The following is a 21,080-nucleotide window of genomic DNA, read 5'->3' as shown; positions in this document are numbered from 1 at the left end:
CGCACACACACGCTCTCGCACCAACGTATACTGCAACACACAAACACTCACACGTACGCAAACACACACACACACACACACACACACACACACACACACACACACACACACACACACACACACACACACACACACGCAGAGAGAGAGAGAGAGAGAGAGGCCAACGTCAACCCATGTGCAAATTAACGGCAATTCTCAAGAGAGCCCACACAAATACCGAATTTTTCATAACCGATTTGAAGTAAATTTTAAAGAACATTTGTACCAATGTATGCGTCATCATCAGTGAAGATTTCAATGGCGAATAATATGGGAGTAACGCGGAATACGGAGAGGGAGGAAGGGTATGTCAATAGACGTCGGAAGGGCAGGGTAAACCGGCATCGTCGATCTCGAGGTGGTCATCGCCTGCAATCAACCTATGCGTCCGTAAATTCTATACAATGTGAAAGGAAGGAGGCACTTGCATTTTACTTCCTTCCTATTTCCAGCTTGCGCAGCTTGCACAAGATGCCTAAATTTTCCTATTCAAACTGTGTTGATTTGAGCGATCGCATTAATTCTGCGAGCACTAGAATACACTGGCGCTGATGTTGAGGATATCTTCGAAAAAGCTTCATTCCATTGCGTTGGCATGAAGAAACCTCAGTACTGCGAAACTGTAAAGTGGGCGTCTGGTAGGTGCATCTATAGTCGGATTCAGCTAATTTGAGCCAAGCAAAATGAAAAAAAAAAGCAGGTGCGCCTTGCAAGTGCCAACACAGCCGGCGCAATGTTGTTCACCTTTCTTTTGAGGCTGTACTGGACTGGTGTTGGGCAGAAGAAGCAGCGCCCCTTGCACCTACCAGGCGTCTCACAATGCTGGCGTGATGAGAGCGCCGCCAGTGGCGTCACACCTCGATGATGCACGAGATGAAACCCACGGCAACCCATCCTAGTTAGTCAGGGCCCAGTGGATCATTACATAGCGTTGGCTGGACGTTTACTGCCCAGACCAGAGTATACACACAGCCAGCTATATATATATATATATATATATATATATATATATATATATATATATATATATATATATATATATCGTGGCAGCAGCAGAAGGCAGAACGCTGCCCTTGCACCGCCAACGAGGCGATCGAGCGTAGTGTTTCTGGCGCGTCTACTTCGCTTCGTCGTTTTTGCAGCCAAACGCACTCCGCCTGTCTGGAGACCCTCTAAACCTCCGTGCTCGAGCCCCCTCTACTCGCGTTCGTCTTTGTATGCCCGTTTGATAGCGCCCTGCAAAATGTTTTTGTCCTGTATTACTAAATCTCCATATAGTTTCTTCAAGCATGTTCTTAACGAATAATTGCTAGAACGCACAGAGAAGGTAATCTTAAATAATGATAATAATGAAGCTTTAATATCGCACAATATTTGTGACATATTACTGTCCTGCCAAAGTCAAACAAGATAATGAAGGGCAGAGCCCCACAGTTTGAAAAATCGGACAAGATACTGACGCATAAAAACGAAGATAACGCATGATAACGAAGGAATGACAACGATGGAATCACGACGACGCTATTACGACAATGGATGATGACACTGAAATGACGACGGACCATGGGCAGGATAAGGTAAAATTATGACAATCTGTTTTGTAAGGGCACGAACCATTCTAACCTATCAGGAAGGGCTAATGGCATATCTCGAATAAAAAAATTACGAGCCTTTTCACTATGTGAAGATGCAAGACCAGCGATGCTGTTTAGCTCACGGCACGGATGTGACCCAGAATATCTACTTAATAACAATAACACAAGACAATAATAACTTCGGACAATAGCACAGTTATTGTCATAATCTCTGGTCATCGTGGTGATATAGGTACGCACACACATTCGCGTACCACCTCTGTTAATAAATGTGTCCGTCACGTAAAACAATTGAATGGATCATACTCCCTTAAGCAGTCGCTCATACGCCCGTAAATACGGCCTCCCCATTACGACGAAAGGAGAGACGTGAAATTCTGCGCTGGAATGATGAGCGGCAACGGAACCATCTGTAGAATTAGGCGGCAACGACGAACGCGCGAGCAGTGGCACTAGTACTGTAGCCAATACATTTAAATCATTAATCCCCTCAAACGTAAGCCTGGTGCAGTTGGTATGGCTTCCAGGCCATGTCAGAACTGGGGGCTCAATCCCATCGCTCGTAACCCGTTGTCAGGATTGGAGTCCGGCATGAATTCGAAGGTAGCTGGCCCATGCCGTTGTCCAACTTATCCACGCTGAGGACGTTGATGAAGGGAAGGACTGCTTCTCATCGAGAACGAGGAATATGGGTTTATTTACAGTATTTACATGCAGTTCATCAGTCTAGCATGACTGCGAGAGAAAGTTCGACTGCTTGAGAGAGTGTCTCAGTCCAACATGACTGCTTAAGAAAAGTGTGTCGAGCATCCGCACAACAGCGGCTTATAAGCACTCGCCCGCCGCTTGATTCCAAGGGGACAGAAACGTTCGTCTAGTCATTGCATACATGCCGCCTCTCCCCGTGCAGGCGGGCGGGCGTGCGGGTGGGCGCGCGCGCGCGCGCGCGCACGCACACACACACACGCACATGCACACGCACACGCAAACGCACACACACACAGACACACACGCGCGCACACGCGCGCACGCACGCACACGTCTTGGTCGGCGCGTGGGAAGGAGCCTACGACGACGTTCCCACGGCAACTCCCCACCCGTAGCAGATCAGATCCGCGTTGGGGAGTTCGGTAACAATAGTTGGCCCGCCGAACTCATTCCGTCACAACGGCGACGAGGCTAGAGCGTAACGGTGGCTGTTTCAGCACAAAGCCTGCTTCGTCAAACGCATCCTAGCTGAAGCGATGGAGAGTGGAGGACGTGCGTATTGTTCCCGATACAAAGTCGACTTAGTCACGCCGTGGCTAGAGGTTGGCGGCGGCGTTCCAACATGAGGTTGCCACCGCTGGCGTAAATGGCTGGCAAACTTGCACTGCAGCTGGCCGTTCTTAACGGCCATCATGGTATATTCTTAAATGAAATGGCAGACAAACTTGCGTTTATGTCTCTTGATGGACCAGCTATGTCCGGGTTGGCTACTTCGGCTTATGTCAGTGCGGCTAGGTTTAGAAAATTTTCTTTTCAAGACTCTACAAAACTGAAAATCCAAACGTCGGAATTTAATCATTTGTCTCTTTCATGGGACAATAAATGGTGCCCCACACGTAAATTAGAAATGTCCATGACAAAATTACAATGCCGCATCCCACCATTAAATTTTACCTATACAGGCCTGCTCTGGCACCGCCCCCTCTGTGTCCTACCTGCGAGGAACCCGAAAACTTTGAACACTTTCTAATAGCATGCCGTTGATTTAGAAATCACAAGAAACAAATTTTCATTCCGAAAATTGGGTATTCCTTTAGCTACGCAAAATATCCTCTCCTTCGGGGCTACTACATAGGGCTTTAGCCACAGGAACATTTGACGTGGCCACTTGCAACTATCTCTGTGACACAATAAGGCTACCATGTTAATTCTCGAAATTAATAATTGGATAGATGATTAAATCATTGATTGTGTGCTCGAAATTATTCTAACAACGCCGAAAAAGAAACAGAAAATTTGGTGTTTATATATCATTACAAACAATTTTATTTATGTGTCTGCCACGTAAATATATTTCTTAATTAACATGAACGGTTATACTTCACCCTGATTTACGTTTCCCCCTTCCCTTTAATCTTCAACCGCCGGCTTCTTGGCCAATCTCCCGTAGTGGGTAAGCGCCACAAGTGAGGAGCAAACAAGCGCGTATGAGTGGTTGGCGCCGAGAATCTTTGCGAACAGACACGGACGTTCAGGCTAGGCCTAGAGAAGCTTCGCTTTTAAAACGGACTGAGATAGCTTTACGTTATTCCGGCTATGATGACGATGTAATGACGATAGCATGGTTACGGCAGGGTGGTGACGATGGTTTGATGATGATAGACAGACTACTGCGGAATAACGGCAGAATAATTATGACGGCCTCACGACAGCCGCCTGACGACAATAAAATGACAACGCAGAGACGACGACAGAATGAAGACGGCGGAACGATGACATCGGCATGAGAAAGAAGAAATGATCACAACGAAACGAAGGCGATGGAATAACGACACAATGACGACAGTGGCATGTTTGTGGTAGAGCTCACGTCCACATTTACGTATATCACCGGACGCCCCAGGCCGCCTCCACGTGTTCCCACTGTATCCGGTGCCGGTTTGCACTATGTCCGGTACCACCGAATCGTACAAGGCCTTCGTGAATCTTCGTATGCATTTTCACAAATATATCCGCTGAGATACGGACCATAACCGCAACTACCTTTGAAGTCTTTTCTATATTTTTTTTTACAGATCATTGCATCAGGCACCTTACAATATACGTCGCACACATACATCACTGAATACTGGTAAGCGCAATTCTAAGACGGGACAGGAGATAGACACAGAAGCACAGGACAAGCGCTTGTCCTGTGCTTCTGTGTCTATCTTCTGTACCGTCTTTGAATTGCGCTTACCAGTATTAAGTTGTTAGGCATGAACCAACTAACCCAGCAACAAATTTTCTTAGCATACATCACAGTGCACCGGCCATCCACTTCAAATTTCACGCCTACGTTCCCGCACTACTACCTTTTCAGTTTAATTTTTCTTTCGCGCAGCATGAGGCTGGAACGGCCTTTCTCACTAAGTTGATTCTATCAGTTGTCCATTAATTTTTCTGGAAATGGCTAACAGAACTTGCATTTCAATAAAACAGCAACATGTAATCCATCGCTCAGTTAACCCCTAACTCAGGGGCCCTTAGAGCGTCCCTCGCCAGGCCCTTAGTAAATTTTGGTTATACGCCGGAAGTTGTTACGTGTCCTCTAGAGAGCGTTCTGCAGCAAAAACTTTTGAAATCGGGTCATTAATAGCCGAGATAGAAATGTTTCAGTGCCACGAACCTATGATTTCAGAAGGCGAGCTTCACTGCCAAGCGAGACACTCTCTCCACTCAAGCAGGGAAGAAGTTTGGGCGTGTTGGTAGTTCAATCGTAAACTGGGACACATAGCGCAAGAACGACGCAAGGACGAAGCATGAACACGGGACGAGCGCTGACTTTCAACGATTGATTGATTGCAGCTGGTAAGCATGTATATACTCACAGGGAAGCCACTGCGACAGCCACACTGAAGAGAAAGAAGAAAGGAAAAGCAGTTATGTGACTACTATGCCAAAAAATTCAAGCTCTTTCTTTGCTAAAAGAATAGACGGCGTGCTAACACAATCGTCACCTGCTCTAGCTATATCTCAGCTGCTTCGACAATTCCCTTCGTTATCTTATTCCTGTGGCGATAGACAACAACAGTTTGTTTTAAGAGAGGGTGGCATGGTGCCTTCACGTCACATTTTCTACAATGGGCAGCGAGATGCCCATCTATAGCGATGCTCTCTACTTTATTACTATGCTCCACCAGACGCACGTTTAAACATCTGCCCGTCTGGCCCACGTAGTACTTCCCGCACGAAAGTGGAATCTTGTACACCACGTTACGAGTGCATGTTACAAAAGGATCCCTGTGCGCGGTAGTGCAACCCAGCTTAAGTTTCCTCGTGGGACAGCTCAGCCTACTTAACCTCAAAACTTTGTTAGGTGATGTAAAAACAATGTTTTACACCAGACCATTGCCCTGGCTTTTTTTAGGTCGCGGGAAACCTTATGAAAGTGGGGAAAAAGGTTTCCCACAGCCTACAAAAGGTATTGCAACGATCTTGTGTCACCTAACAAAGTTTTGAGGTTAAGTAGGTTGAGCTGTCCCACGAGGAAACTGAAGCCGTGTTGCGCTACCGTGCACAAGGATCCTTTTGTAACATGCACTCGAAACGTGCTGTATAAGATACCATTTTTGTGTGGGAAGTACTACGTGGGCCAGACGGGCAGATGTTTAAATGCGCGTCTGGCGGAGCATAGTAATAAAGTAGAGAGCATCGCTATAGATGGGCATCTGGCTGCCCATTGTAGAAAATGTGACGTGAAGGCACCATGCCACCCTCTCTTAAAACAAACTGTTGTTGTCTATCGCCACAGGAATACGATAACGAAGGGAATTGTCGAAGCAGCTGAGATATAGCTAGAGCAGGTGACGATTGTGTTAGCACGCCGTCTATTCTTTTATCAAAGAAAGAGCTTGAATTTTTTGGCATAGTAGTCACATGACTGCTTTTCCTTTCTTCTTTCTCTTCAGTGTGGCTGTCGCAGTGGCTTCCCTGTGAGTATATACATGCTTACCAGCTGCAATAAATCAATTGTTGAAAGTTAGCGCTCGTCCCATGCTTCGTACATGTGTCGTTCTTGCGCTATGTGTCCCAGTTTACGATCTCTCCACTCGCTCCGTCTAGCCTCCGAAAGCGAAATTCCTTCCCTGCGTTCTCCTATACCGCAACTCGAGGATCGCGTGACGCATATGTCACGGGCCCCGCCTTCATATTTTTTATCTCTTCGCTTTATTGCAGCACGGCGCACTTCCGCTGATGGCGTCGTGTGCGAGTGGGAAGTACTAGTGTTGCGATTGTCTAGTCACGAGGTGTTGCGATTGTCTCGTTTCGCGCAGCACTCGATTTTACGCGCTGTGCACGAGGACATTTGACTAGCGGTATAAGTCTGTGCTACACGAATACTGAGGCAGACACCAGCGGATCACGGAGCATGATCGCGCGCTGGGACACGGTAGACAATGACACAGTTTCGATGTCTGCTCGCGCGACTGCACGACGTGGGAACAAGCAGACGAAATGGAAGTACATCGCTCTTGCTGCGGTGCGAAGTAAAACAAAAACACGCAGACACTCGGTCTGCGTGTTTTATTATTTCTCTAAGCTTTAATTCGTCGATTCAAGCAACATATTACACAAATAACAGATGTTGCCTCGAATAATTCTCGAAGTCACGTGTCACCACGAGTGACGTCACAGTGCGAACACGTGTACGTAGGCACACTAGCACGTGTACGTCATCCTCCGGCTTGGAACGTGATAGCCGCGAGGAGAAGGGACAACGGCGTTCGGCTTGAAGTTTCAGATCTTCGCGCGGCGCGTAGGTATGTAATACTTTGCAGACACGATCGTTGTCAGTTCAATATGGCCACACCTGGTGAGGAGCCCTTAAATGAAATAAACAGAAGCATAAATTGAAGATACCTAAAGCCCGCCTACCTCTTAATGGAAGAGCGCAAATAGCGAGAAGCAAAGGCTTCTTTGCTTTTCTTGTATTTCTAATATTTGGGCTTCCCATTCTTGGATCACGGGGTATGTGCCACTGGATATGTGCCCATTGTTGGCCAATCCCCACGAATGTGTATGTGACACTATGACAAAAGGTGTATAACATCCTTAAATGTATTTCGATGTATGTCATACTTCTCGGCGCTCCCAAGCACTTCTCATCACCATTCTTCCCTCGGCCGGTATCCTGTTACAAGATAAGCCTACTTCCTCGTTACCCAAAGAGCGAACTGCCACAAGCGAGGCTACCATGCGCATATCATCCGTAACCATCCCTACCTCGCTAAATAATAAAAAAAAACGCGTCACATATGTTATAAAATTGCGTTGGACGTGCGTCTTTTTTTTTCATAATGCATCATGCTTAATCCGCTGTATCATGGCTTTAAGCCACCTGTGTCAGAGGGACAAGAACATGTTAACATGCAGGTTTACTTGTGACAACGACAATTAAAGAGTCCAATACATCCTACATAATCAGTCCGCAAACTCATGACATGAGCTCAAGTTTACCAGTCTACCTTAACTTGAATAACATGGATGAGAGTTCCTGGCAAACACTGAAGTTTCAGGCAAGGTCTCCTGAAAGCATTTCAACTTTACGCGACGAGGTGAGTGAGACTGAAAGATCCTATTAAAGGCTGGGGTGATGTTGGAACTTGTAAGGTCGTTTTCCTACATTTGCCTCAAAGACGGGCACGCGGGCACGTTCCTAGTTTGAAGGTTGTATACCTCAGTCTGGGGTTTCCTTCATCGCTTTTGAGCAAGTCAAGCGGGTACGTCGGTGCCGAGGCTTGTCTGATTTTGCTTACATGACTTCAGTCAGTTAATTGCATAGATCAGTAAAATTGATCGCTGTTACAGTAGTAATTGTTTAATCGAAAGGTTAATCGATCAGTCGTCCAGCCCTAGTAAAGAAAACTATACGTGACTTTATTTCAATCGCCGCCTCCTATCTTATGGCGTAACAAAAATTATTTCGGTCAACACAGTGAATCTTTTACGAGCTATAACCGCCTCAGCTAGAATGAAGGTCAGCTCGTCAGCTTGGAAGCACGTCGAGGGGTGTCCGGCCGAGGGAGGGGGACGATGCTCTTCGCACCCGCACAGACCATTGTACTTTCCCAAGGAACTAATCATTCTTCTTCCAGGAAACACCAGACTCCACTTGGAGAAATAACTTCCGATAATAAGTAGGCTGCCCGTGCCGGGAGCACTGTCTGGGAAGTCCGAGCCTTCTCTTCTATAGCCCATAATATTTCACTAGGGCCGACCGCCGGCATTTATCGAGCCTGGAGTCAGAACGGCCGCGTGGCAGCAGCATCCCACCCGAAACACCGGGCCCAGTGCTTGCAGTGCGGGGCAGGAACACCGCGACTGCCAAGGGTCAAGCTTACTACGAGAACCTGAGAAAAAAGAAAAGAAACAGTGATGAGTCGCTGGAACCCGGTAGGACCAGTGAGAGCGCTCGCTCATCGCGGCGGGTTACCAGCGGGCTTGCCCGCCGGGCGAGTTCACTGCCTACGCAGTATCGGGGCGGGGTGGTGAACGAGAAACCATTGCGCTGTCGGTTGTCCACTTTCCCCGTGGCCTTGAAAAGTCGAGCGCCGAGATGAGTTCGCGCACCCGCCGCGAGCGTCCCCGTCATGCCAGGGAGGGTCATTGACTGTCTGTTGGGCCCGCCACCGACGTCCAATGACAGGTGAAAGCACCTCTCACGTGGTGCCGAAGGAAGGGCCCGGGCAAGTTCTCGATATAGAACCGCCCAGCATCCGGCACCGCCACAGCACGACGCCTCGGCAGCGGAGAACATGCGGCCCGGAACCTTTGGTATCTTTGTGCTCGCGCTGCTGCTTGCACTGACCGCGGCCGTGGAAGTGTCGCGAAAGAGAGCGCATCTCAAGAATGGTGAGTCGGGGAAAGCTCAAGAGCGGCGGCGATGGATGGAGATAAGCATCTTACCGGTTCTCCAGCCTCTCGTTCACATCGAACATGCATGTAGATATGCGGGGTCAGCATTCTCGATCGATCTTATTCGAGGCTATAACTTTCAGAGCGCGTTGGAGTATTTCCTGAGCCACTGGTGGGGATGCCCGTCGCCCGGGCGAGCCATCGCGCTGGAAATCTCCCCCCGAAAATTTCAATGTAACCCTAAATGTAATCAATTACTAATACGGTAGCAAGCTTGCCATACGCATCAATTTAAGCCGCGAACACATTCTCTTTTGGCCCTGGCCTGAGTGAACAAGCGTTCGGAGCTATCTGATTTCCTGACAGATGAGAAAGCCATACACGTTGTCGTATGAACGATAAGGTTTTTTTCTTCTTTGTTCAGTATGTACTACGGGTAATACATATCAGTTCGTTCTTTTTTACTATATTTTTTGTTTTTCAATTGTGATTGTGAGCATATTGTGTTGTCCGCGTGCATGCGCTCATGTGTTCTATAACTCCGACATAATGTGAATTTGGGTCTTCACTCCACGTATCTCACACGTGTATTTTTCTTTCTGTTGTTATTGATCTTGTATTTCATTGATATTTTAATTGTCTTCCAACTATATCGGATTTCATAAGCACGAATCAGTTTTTAATCTTCCCTAAATTCAATCTAAGAGCTACTGCTTCCTGTATACTGGTCTATATAGGTATATATTATCACTCTGAACACATGTGGCATTTTTTCGCTTAGGAAACCCGATTCGACTTGGAAAAAAAACATTTACGTCTCTTCAGTTCACCAAGTCTCTTCCGCATGCAATATTTCCACAAAAGGTGCCTGCACGCTTGTACACAGGGTGTTTCAGTGAACACTTTCAAAAATTATGAACAGTTGCCTCTGGTAAACAGCACAATTCTAGTTCATGAGCTGGTCTACTCGAAGAGGCGGGCATTACTTGCACGAAAAATAGAAATGCATAACATACTAATTAACAAAAATTCACTAATTAAGTTTCTAACTAATTACCTTGAGGCCCATATTGCAATTTACAAATTCTAGCGGTGGAGTTCCCAAGGCTGATCCCCTTGGAACGAATTATCAGGAAGACCCCACTTTCGAGATATTAATTCCCGAATTTATTCCCGTTAAAAAAAATTCCCGTTACTTTCTTAACAAAGCGTCATTTTATACATTCAAGTTCGGGAATTAATATATCAAAAGTTGGGTATTGCTGAGAATTAGTTCCAAGTGGATGAGCCTTGGGAACTCCACCGCTACAATTTGTAAATTGCAATATGGGCCATAAGGTAATTAGTTGGAAACTTAATTAGTGAGTTTTTGTTAATTAGTGTAGTATGCATTTCAATTTTTTGTGCAAGCAATGCCCCCCTCTTCAAGTAGACCAGGTCATGAACTAGAATTGTGCTATACGCTACAGGCAAACTGAAACACCCGGTTTAATTTCATTTATTATGTGATATGGCTACACATTTCGAATTTTCAAGTCACGGTTACAACTTATGTAATCGTGAGGCACACATGTGTGACATGTATTCGTTTAAGCGTGTGGTCTTTCGGCGCTGTTTTAAAATGATTTAATGCGTGTCCACACATACTTGCCCTTATTTCAAAAAACAGATTTCGGGATGTTTAGGTTTTTGTTCCTACCAGGGATAGTCATCGGTTGCACCCTCCTTATTTAAAATTCAGAAGAAAGGCCTCTGCATACGTTATATGTCCATTCCTCATCCTAGTCCACCTCATATATTCCCAGTAAGTAGACGCGATTATTTCTTCCCTCAAGCTAATTTCAGCCTTTCCCAATAATTTTGCTCCCATCCCTCGGAATACATTCCTTTAGTACAATTATTGGTTCGTTTCAAGCCCGGCTTACCGAACATCCTGCTTAAGCCAGCTTCTTTTCATGGAATATAGAGCTCGAATATGTTCCACACAAAAATACTTTCTCCCACATACACTCTCACATTTGCCGGGCGAGCAGCGCATCCAGCTTCGGCTCTAAAGCAGAAGACCGGTTAGGAGAGACGCCACCGAGGTGTTTGGCACGTTACACGCATCACCAAAATGCATAAAGAAAGCGAGTGTGTTTGCATATCACAGCCCTTCGAAACGTGGTGGCGGGGCATTGAACCTGGGACTTCGGCAGAATAACGCCTAGGCTACAGCATCGAGACGTCGTATATTTCCAGTTATACGCAGCTCAGGTGCCGTCAAGCTCAGTGGTCACTATCCGCGCGACAAGTTTTCGATTATATGACACGCCTACGAACCTGCGTGCGTATTCCGTGAAACTGCGTTTAACCAAGCGTAACCACGCATTTGCAAACAATCTTCTCCACATGGCGAATAGGGCATTTGCTTCCAGCGTCATGAATTCGTATTTATTTAAGTGCTGGCAGCAAATCATGGTGGACTGTTCCCGAATAATTGTCTGACCGTGTTTAACCTCCCAAAGCATTACATGGGCTATGAGGGGAGCCGCGCAGTGGAGGACTCCTTATTAATGTTCACCACCTGGGGCACCTGTGCTCGCACTCACCGCAATCCGAGCATTGCGGACGAGATTCCATGACATAGCACCTAACAACAAAACGCCACAGCGACTGCACCATGCAACGGGGCGGGTACTATTTTTAGGACACATTATAGGCAAGTGACCGTAATTAAATATGGCTGCACTAACATAGAGAAAGCATGTCGTAACAAATTCGTGTGCTGTGAATTGTCTTCTATATCGAATCATTCACGGTGACAAAAGCCCTTGGACCACATGCCTCAACAAGGCCAGAAAGCGATACGTGCACCACTGCACTTCCTTAAGTCGGCAGATGTCAATGAGCGGATTTTAGGTTCCACGTGTACCTCCGCAAGAAGAGACACCCTGAATGTTTTGTCTCCTTTATTTGATTCGTTTCGTTGTTTAACCCCCTTTCTCCTCCATAAAGTAGCAAACCGGACGTGCGACTGATGTACTTCCCTTCTGTTCCTTCTCTGTGCGAACTTTATCAATCCATGCAATGCTTATTTCGAATTCATAGCGCGTCCTACATCCACCTGAACGAGCCTATATTTTTTCCTGGCGGGGGCAAATATCTGCTACTGGCTGTGCGATCCCGTTCTTAGCCTTTGCGATGCCATTATTGGTACTTAATTACGACAAGGCCAGCCGGATGCCAGTTTCAAGCTGTAGTCACGCGATAGGGTGCATACGCAAACGCGGACAGCACGATATATGTCAACCAAAATCATTTCCATTGTAAATCATTAATAAAATGTTTCTTCATTACCTTAGCTTGCTGTTCTTGAACATAAATACAGGGGTAACACATACACGTACACCGACGACCTCGTTACGCTCAACTTCACCACTGTTACAATTGATATATAGAGCGAGACCACTGACTGCAGCCGCGGAACTCGATGCTCTGCGTGGATCTTCTATATACAACTAAACGGGAGCTTGATAGAAAATTATCCACGTTACAAGATTCAAAGCGATTCTTGTAGTAATTGTAATAACGATTCCATTGCGGTCTTAAATCATATTTCGCTTGTGAGAAGCGGAAGAACTTCATCGCACGCAAAAATACAGCGATACAGAGAGAGAGAGAGAGAGAGAGAGAGAGGCCACAATTTCCTTGATTACATTGCAATGGTGGTATCGATGGCAATGATCCCGCAGACAAAAGTGCACGACCACCAGACCAATAAAGCCACTGCGCTCGCTCACAGGCTGAAATGCGGATGCTGCGCGGCTGCTTCGCCTTGTTGCCCAGAAGCTTTTACAGCGAAACTGTATATGGCTAGCCGATTCGCCCGTCCGTCCGTCCGTCCGTCTGTCGGTCGCCTGTACGTCGAAAACTCCTCCGGCGCCACCCCATGCACACGCGAGAAAAGAAAGAGCAAAAGAGAGGCGGCGAATAGCCAACGCCACCTAGATAGCACAAGGCTTAGAGTTACATTGACAAGGCTAGCGTGATAAAAGCGGTGATGTCAAAATCACTGTTGCCTGCTCGGGAGCATCCCCATTAGATTCTATAGCAGTCGGGCCATGTAACATGACGTCTTAGAAAAAATCCATGCGCTATCTAGGTGGTGTTGGATTAGCTGTGCCAGTAGTGTCGTCGTCGCTCTCTGTCGCAGCCGAGCGCGCGCGCAGCAGTTTCTCTCGGCTCCGAAATGGGTAGGCCACACGTCATACGTACTCCTTAGGAGGAGGAAGCTTTCCATCACCAACGTCGCGAGCAGAACCAAGAACGAGCTCGTCTGCACCGTGCCGATGCAGACGAGCTCGTTCTTGGTTCTGCTCGGGCATAAGAACAGGCTCGTGCAGCCGAGCACAAGCAGCAACTGCGTACCGAGGATCCGGCAGCCTACCAAGTCGTCGTTTAATGAACCGTCGGGATTGACCCAGTGATAAATACCGAGGCCTCACGTTTCAGCTTCGCTGGTTAACCAACTGTACAGAGTGCTTGGACGGGGATTTTTATGACTGTCTTCCAATTGCCCAGCAGCCGACGTCAGACTTGAAGCACAGAATGCTCGGTACTCCTCTTTCAACCTCTTGTAGCCCTTTCGGGAGCGAATCCTATTGAAATCGCGCGTAGTACAGACCTGAAATTTCCAGCAAACGCTCTCTGTCGTTTCCACGACCAGCAGCCGCAAGCGACATCCTCCTTTCTCGTTATCGGAGCCGAGGGCCTACGCTCTTTTTCGTGGCCCACAACCACCACCTTCTTCTTGTTAATTAAAGTGAAGCTTGCTTTGCCCCTTCTCCCACTTTTGTGGTGCTGGCTGCTGCTGTTTTAAAGATTCTACAACTTGGGTCAATGGCGATGTGCAACTGGACACTTGCCAGTACGTGTGTAAACAAATAGACAACCCGGGCCATTGGGTAGCTGCAATTGTGCCGAGTATGTGAACATTCATGGCCAAAAAGAAGAAAAGTCCCCGCAATGGGCATGTGCCACTCGGTAGGTGCCAGAGTAGACGCGCAGAGCAAGCGGGAAAAAGTGATGTAGTCGGGAACAGAAAATTCAAGAACGTCGGCTACACAGAAGTGAAGAAGTCAGCAACAGAAGACGCGGAGTACGGAGAAAGAAGTAAATAAAATGGGACCAAGGCATGCACTGGGGCAGGATCGTTGAGCCAAATGGAAGTGAAGAAAGCGAAGTGAATACATTTCAGTGAACACGAAAGAAAGCTTCGCTCATGACCGATTCCCATATATGTTTGGGATCCACCGATTTGCTATCGTTCTTTCTTTCTTTTTTTTTTTCGCTTCTTGCTGCGTCGCACATTTTTGGAGGTGGTTTTAAGCGCTCTGGACTTTGCGGGAAGCCCCGAACTGTACTCGCTGCTGCTGCCTATTCGTGCGCTGCAGGCGCTGTGCGTACGACGCGGAAGCGCCACACGCGTGACGTCATCTCGCTGGCGGGACAAGCGGTTGCTTCGAGAAGAAGGGCAGGCGGGGTGATTGTTTCATTTGCCGGCTATTTTAACGGCATATACTTCGCTGTGGCACTGATTGGATCTCTTTGTCCACACTAGACTTTCGCAAAACATTTTTCCTTTAACTAAAGTGAGAAATGAATAATACAAAAGTGCCTTGCGATGCCTCTATTTAGGTATAGCTTAAAATGCGTCTTAGTCAAAGATTTGTCGCCACATACTCTTCATTGTAAAATTGTATACCTGTGATTATTCTGTCTTCAATGTCTTCCTGAAAATTTAGTTTTCTCAATTGACAGCCTGTATTTCTATTAAGTACTAATTTATAATTACTGTATTACTATTATTAATTATGCGTACATCGTGTTAGTACAAACGTGTACTCTATACAAACTGTAGTTTCTTCATTTCTAGGTATATTCTTTTTGAGCCGCTTCTATGCATCTGCCCCACGATGTGTGTTTCTTAAATTTATTCTAGCATTCTATGTTAAATTCTAATGTTGTGTGAGCTGTACATTGTGCTGCCGGCTACATACATAGCATCTAGAACGTTACGATTTCCTTTCACTGTGTGCGTGCGTGCGTGCGTGCGTGTGTGTGTGTGTGTGTGTGTGTGTGTGTGTGCGCGTGTGCGTGTGCGTGCGTGTGCGTGTGTGTGCGTGTGTGTGTGTGTGTGTGTGTGTGTGTGTGTGTGTGTGTGTGTGTGTGTGTGTGTGTGTGTGTGTGTGTGTGTGTGTGTGTGTGTGTGTGTGTGTGTGTGTGTGTGTGTGTGTGTGTGTGTGTGTTTCATATGTGGTCCCCCTGACAGTTTTCGTCCCCTATATGTGGTTTTGTAGACTTCAAGAACATATTACCGAGATGCTCTGCATCATCTGGACAAGATAACATCTCTGCGCAACCTGAAGAGCACTACCTAAGCAAGCAAGGCCTCACCTTCTCCCCGGCTTCTCTATTCTGTGCAGGACGGTGTGTGTACGCCGGACGGGAGATCTTCCATGGACGCGTGAGAAGACGAACACCCTGTCAGCAGATTTCCTGCGACATTCGGAAGCGGGAAATCACCATTGAAACGTAAGCACACGATTTGAACGCAGTTGCATCCGCACACTCCGCAACGTTCCAGTGTGGAAGAGGCCGATGCAGCTTTTTTATCTCTCAGAAAGACTAGCGCGGGGTTATATTAACGTATTCTATTTTTTTTTCAGTTTGAATAAAGTTCGTTTTCTTTTCTTTTTGGGAGATTGTAATTATTAGTTGGCTTATGTCTGCTTCATATTCTTTCGTGTCTGGTATTGCACAGGGCATAGAGGTTTTCGGAGGAAAAGGCAATTTGGCATAGTTCTTATTCTTTATTGAAGTATACTTTCATTGTTCATTTTCTAATTTTTTTAGCAAGCTTTCAGCGCAAGTCAGGCAACTGTTCATTTTTGCTTTCCGTAATTCGCAGTAGTACGTCGTTTCTATATTTACTATGCGAGAAAAGCAGCACATGTTTGCGCCTTCAGTAATCGTCAAGGCGTGCTCGCGGCTCTATTAAAGTATAATACATCAGCCATATGAATAAGAATTCAGTTTTTCAAAAGTGCGAAGTGTTAACTCCGATGACTATATAGCCGGAATATTGCGCACATAGTATACAGCTCGCACATTTGCACGCACTACTAGCTATATACTTGCAGTCTAAGTACTCGTAGTGGTGCGCAGGCCAATCTGCTCTACAGTCCCCGCTAAATACGCACTTCCGTATCATACCGAGCCAGTGTGGATGTGTGAAACGCAGGGGACTAGAAGTTACAGGATGCCCCGTCATGCTTATCGGTAGCGCTTCCCTTCGCTCCGTTCCTTTTTGTCACGAATACGGCTGCTGCAAAACAGTCTCTTGTTGCGTAGATGTTAAACAAAGCGAAAGCCCATGTCTGAAATGTACCTTTTGAACTTACTTTCACCGCTGCTAAGCAGCGCCCTGCTTCAGGAGCTACTGTTATCGCAATGTCTCAAGAGCTCATAATTTAGGAGAGATCAGTGATAAAGCTGTATGCCACAGTGTAAATTAGTAAAAAGTTACGATATCTTCCTGAACGAAAATAGATTTATGCAATGTTATTGTCTTTTCCCAGGTGTGGGCCACTGCCTGAACTTCGGCCGGGATGCGAGCTAAAGCAGGGAAGATCTTACTATCCAGACTGCTGCCCGAAAGTGATATGTCGATGACAAGTTGCACAATATAGACTTGCATTGTTTACTCGCTGCAGTCTGCTGTGTTCGTGCTGTCGGGAACCGTTCGCCCTCTCAAAGTTCTGTTATCACCTAGTCTGCATGAAAACACCTTTCTAGAGACATAAGAAAATACGTGTGCCTCCGAAAACAATTAAAGCCAACGATTGGCACCAATGTTATAGAGCCAGAACAAACTGAACAAGAATGTTCTGTTCTAGCCTAGTATTAAAAAAAATATAAACCGTGAGTCATTTCGCTCCTTGCACGATTGTAAAGACCGGGATGAAGCACAGGCACGCGCACGTGGCGGCGGGCATTGGTATTCCTCCCGCCAAGTCTCGCGCCCTCACGCATCCGAGTCAAGTTTGCGTCATGCATACACAGCCAAGCATCCGCACGATTTCCTTTTCGTACTGCCTTTTCCGTCTCCCTTCCAGTGCCGGCACAATAGAAAGTGCACCCTCAGCCTGGCGTGGAAAACAGTGCCATCCGGAAAATGTTAATTGGTCGGCCATTGCGGCACGTACAGGGTAGCGAAGACACGTCCGGCGCGGCGCACCAGTTGCATGGCAATGAGCCGGCGGTTGCGCGATGAGCTGTCGCATGCGACGCCGAGCGTGCCACCGCCGCGCGATACCAATAAAGTAGCCGGGCGCCCGTCTCGGCCGCTGGAATGGAGCCGCCCGAAGCGCGTCTTCAGCCGGGTGACACAGGCGGCCTTGAAGGGAGCGGAAGCCTTGACGCCACTCTGGAGAGCTCGGCATCCCTCGTGATAAGGCCGCGCCCTCGCTCTGCACGACGACGCTCCGCTTGTGGGCACCTCCGGCGCGGAGTTGTGATCCGCCACGGCTGCTGGCGGCGTGCACAGGGAGCCGGTGTTCGCGCGCGATGCCAAAGTTGGTGCCAGCGCTCGCCCTGACGGCAATGTTGGCCGTGGGCCACTGCTGGAGCGTCGGGACGGGCTATCACGCCGATATGGGGATGCAGCTCGTCAACGGTAAGAGATCGGACGAGCACGCCGGCCGGCCGGCGTGCGCGGCCGAGACTTTTTCCAATACACGCGCCACACCACGCCGTGTCGGGCGTCCTTGAATCGGAGTGGTCGCGCGCCTGTCGCCGGCGATATCATACTGACCCTCTGACCGAGTTGATAACGAGACAACAAACGCAGGCGCCTTTGATTTATGCGCGTACAGCCTTTGTCTTTCTTTTTCTTTCGAGTTTTACTCAAGAAAACGCACTACATTGGTTATACTTCCATTTTTACTTTTTCGTGCACCCTGTCTTTCTCTCCAAAGTGCTGCATTATCTTGGCAATTAACCCTTTAGGCCCAAATTGTGGTTTCGCTATCTATATGCGCATTTTTTTTTTTACAGCTTGATCTGCCGTAAAATATTACAGATTCTATCAGACAAACAAAATTTGCCGTCCGTTTTGAAGCCGTATAATAGTTCCTTCTTTCGAGCAGCAATAACTTATTTTGCGCGAGTGATATTCTAAGAAAGGAATTTGTCTGTCATTTTAGCATCCCTCAATGCAATCAATTGTTTCATTTAAGTTAATTACTATCCTTCCCTTCCCTTTGGCGGCAACGCCCTCCTTACCTAACAAGTCTCTAGACAGGCACGCACGCTTGCATACGATGGGTCTCGAGCTTCAGGCGGGATCGCAAGTCGTCCGTAAAACGCAGATTATGCCACCATCCATGGCGAGTATTTGGAAAGCGTTACTATTTTTCTTTTTGCCCGCAAATGAGAGCATCTACTTTGTGATATCTATAGGGGTGCGAAAGGAAAAAAATATATAATTGAGTTTTTGCTGTTCAGCATCACCGGGCATCATATAGAGTCAACGTGAAGAACAGCCGTTTAAACGACTCCTTCTTTATTTTCTTGTTGTATAGATATATAAGCCCGGAGCGTTGCGGCAGCAAGTATCGTTACGACTGCTCTTGGTGTTATGCTCACCGTGTAGACTTCGACATGTGGTGAAAAAACAAACGCATAATTAAAGACGCTGCTCTACAAAGAACAACTCATGGTTGCATTGAGGGATTGTTGGAAGCGGTTTAAAACAAATATGAACCAGAAAGAGCAGATTACATCTGTACTCCATGCTTTTCTAATTCCTTACCTTGGTGAAGTTGAAGGGACTTTCTTGACGTTTTTTTTTTTAATGCATGCAATATTGCGAGCACGAAGTTAAAGCATGCGCTGGCTTTGATGCAATTCAGCAAGTTCTGAATTTAGCACGCGGGTTCAAGCAGCCAGTCACAATAGAACCCTAATGAAGTTGCTGCGTCGTGGCAGCCATTTACATAATACTGTTGCTTCTAAGTATGCCTTAAGCAGTCTTCTAAAATTAAGAAAAAGTACAATTACAGTCAATTTGTTCGTTATACTTGCTCTGTCGTGTTGCTTTCGTTAAATTTTGCGCTCCTGCTGCTCTGATAACGGGGTCATTACTTCTTGGGACAGCGGACTCGTCAAGCTGCCGAAAGGCATCTTTTATCCGCCACTCCAATGTCGGTTTGATTGTTTATGTATAACTCTGAGCGTAAACTTCCTTGCAAAATTAACAGACCCCCCCTCCCCCTCCTCACTTACAGAAGCATATAGCAATGTTTCTGAGTACCTTCATTTTTATTTATTTATTGCAACCTAATAGCGCCTATGCTGTTAGCTTAGATTATGCATGTACTGTTTGTTATCACAAGACATACCTATGAATCATGGAATTTGACGGATATCGAGGGCTTCTAAGTTTGACTAGTGACATAAATATCCGCGTGGCCGCAGTGCAGAATGCTGATTTCATCTAACGGTGGAAAAGGCTCGAAACTATATAAACAAACGACTGGACTAGACACACATTTTCTTGGTTAATTCATTGTTTCTTCAAGTGGTGTTCTTACGGGGTTTCGCGCCTTTTCCATCGTTCGAAGTATAAATCAACTATCCCAGCAACAAAAAATGAAATGCTGATTTTACTTTTTCTAATCTGTCATTAAGAAGAAAGGACCACTTGAAGTTATTAGTAGCGGGTCGCGCTAACATAAAGGTTGAGTATGTTACCGATTATTTCTTAATCTCTGAAACTAAGCATTCAGAAGCTTTCATATCTTCAGTTGTATTAAAAAAAAACATTATGTTCAAGTGAACCTCTGAGCAGCAAAGTCATGTCGTCTGCTTCATATGTGTGCAGAGAATGAAATGCCAACAAACGGCCTTCTTTGCAAACCTTTTTATCTGTGCTGCAGGGGCACACTGACGCATTTCAGACGCTTAAATGGTAACAGAACCATTTACGGTGCTTCGTGCGTGGCTGTACGTGCTATTCTAACGCCGTTCAGGAACTCCGAACAAATTAATACGCTTTCTTTTCTTTTTTTTTTCTTTTCGCACACTACCTCTAAATATTGAACTCTAGCAGTATAGCCAGAGTTCAATATTTGGAATTCAAAGCGCAACATAGCTTTTCTTCGTTCTTTTCTACGTTGCCTGGAGTTGTGCGAGACTCTTTCAGTGTGTGCCGCGCACGTTTTAGGAGCACCCATTAAATATCAAGGGCTGCAGTTGTGCAAACACCGAACGGCACCATTTTCCGCGCCTACACAAGCACTTATCCGGATCTCTCTCGTACATCACGTCGAATAGACGGCGCTCAGGTTTCAAGCTGGGGCGTTTCTCTCCGGCTGCGCATTGATTGCGTCTTCCCACGCCCGCGACGCGGACAGGTTCGTGCCTTTTCGAGAACATCACCATTCCAGCCGGCGAGAGCCTACGCCAGGAATCTCCCTGCCGGAGGGTCACCTGTATCGAGCACCACAAGGCAGTCTTCATTCAAGAGTAAGCGTGCACAGGAGGACTTGCGGAGCGTGCGAGGCCCGCGTCCTCGTCCTCTGTTCTCCCACCCGCACCCTCGCTCCCTCCCACTCACATTGTCTCCTCCAATGGAACGGAGAGAGAGAGAGAAAAAAAGAACTCACTTTGTTTCGTCCTCTTCGCCTTGGTGTCGCTTGCGCAAATCAGTTTACATGTAAACTGCTCACTGTAAGTTCACCGTCTTGCGAATGTGGCGGAGGCGATGCGATGAAGACGTAATAGACGGTGTTGTCC

The 21,080-nt window shown here is 46.8% G+C and overlaps 2 protein-coding genes and 1 long non-coding RNA gene across 6 annotated transcripts in view; 2 read left to right on the top strand and 1 right to left on the bottom strand.

Annotated features, from left to right (window-relative positions):
- LOC139054326 (uncharacterized) overlaps positions 1-16,986 on the top strand; it is a 208,579-nt gene extending 191,593 nt beyond the window's left edge. Inside the window, exons 1-3 of one of the 2 annotated variants that reach the window (XR_011511145.1) lie at positions 9,108-9,236; positions 15,707-15,815; positions 16,862-16,986. This is a non-coding gene — a long non-coding RNA (uncharacterized lncRNA). Of the gene's footprint in view, positions 1-9,107; positions 9,237-15,706; positions 15,816-16,861 lie in introns of those variants that run through there. The other variant, XR_011511144.1, reaches the window with a different exon arrangement.
- LOC135901595 (uncharacterized) overlaps positions 1-21,080 on the bottom strand; it is a 543,147-nt gene that overhangs the window by 123,444 nt on the left and 398,623 nt on the right. The window contains exon 9 of one of the 3 annotated variants that reach the window (XM_070531173.1): positions 15,678-15,779. The exons of the other annotated variants lie outside the window; for them this stretch is intronic. The gene's annotated coding sequence lies outside the window, so the exon portion shown is untranslated. The remainder of the gene's footprint in view (positions 1-15,677; positions 15,780-21,080) is intronic. 3 annotated transcript variants of the gene reach the window in all.
- LOC135901611 (complement inhibitor CirpT4-like) overlaps positions 17,667-21,080 on the top strand; it is a 32,366-nt gene continuing 28,952 nt past the window's right edge. The window contains exons 1-2 of the mRNA XM_065431463.2: positions 17,667-17,958; positions 20,699-20,810. Coding sequence (XP_065287535.1) covers positions 17,850-17,958; positions 20,699-20,810 — 221 coding nt within the window. The 5' untranslated portion in view covers positions 17,667-17,849. The remainder of the gene's footprint in view (positions 17,959-20,698; positions 20,811-21,080) is intronic.

This window comes from Dermacentor albipictus, chromosome 1 (genome assembly GCF_038994185.2).
Source record: "Dermacentor albipictus isolate Rhodes 1998 colony chromosome 1, USDA_Dalb.pri_finalv2, whole genome shotgun sequence".
NCBI lineage: Eukaryota > Metazoa > Arthropoda > Arachnida > Ixodida > Ixodidae > Dermacentor > Dermacentor albipictus.
Note: the sequence above shows the minus strand (reverse complement) of the source record. Positions and strands in the feature narration are given on the sequence as shown.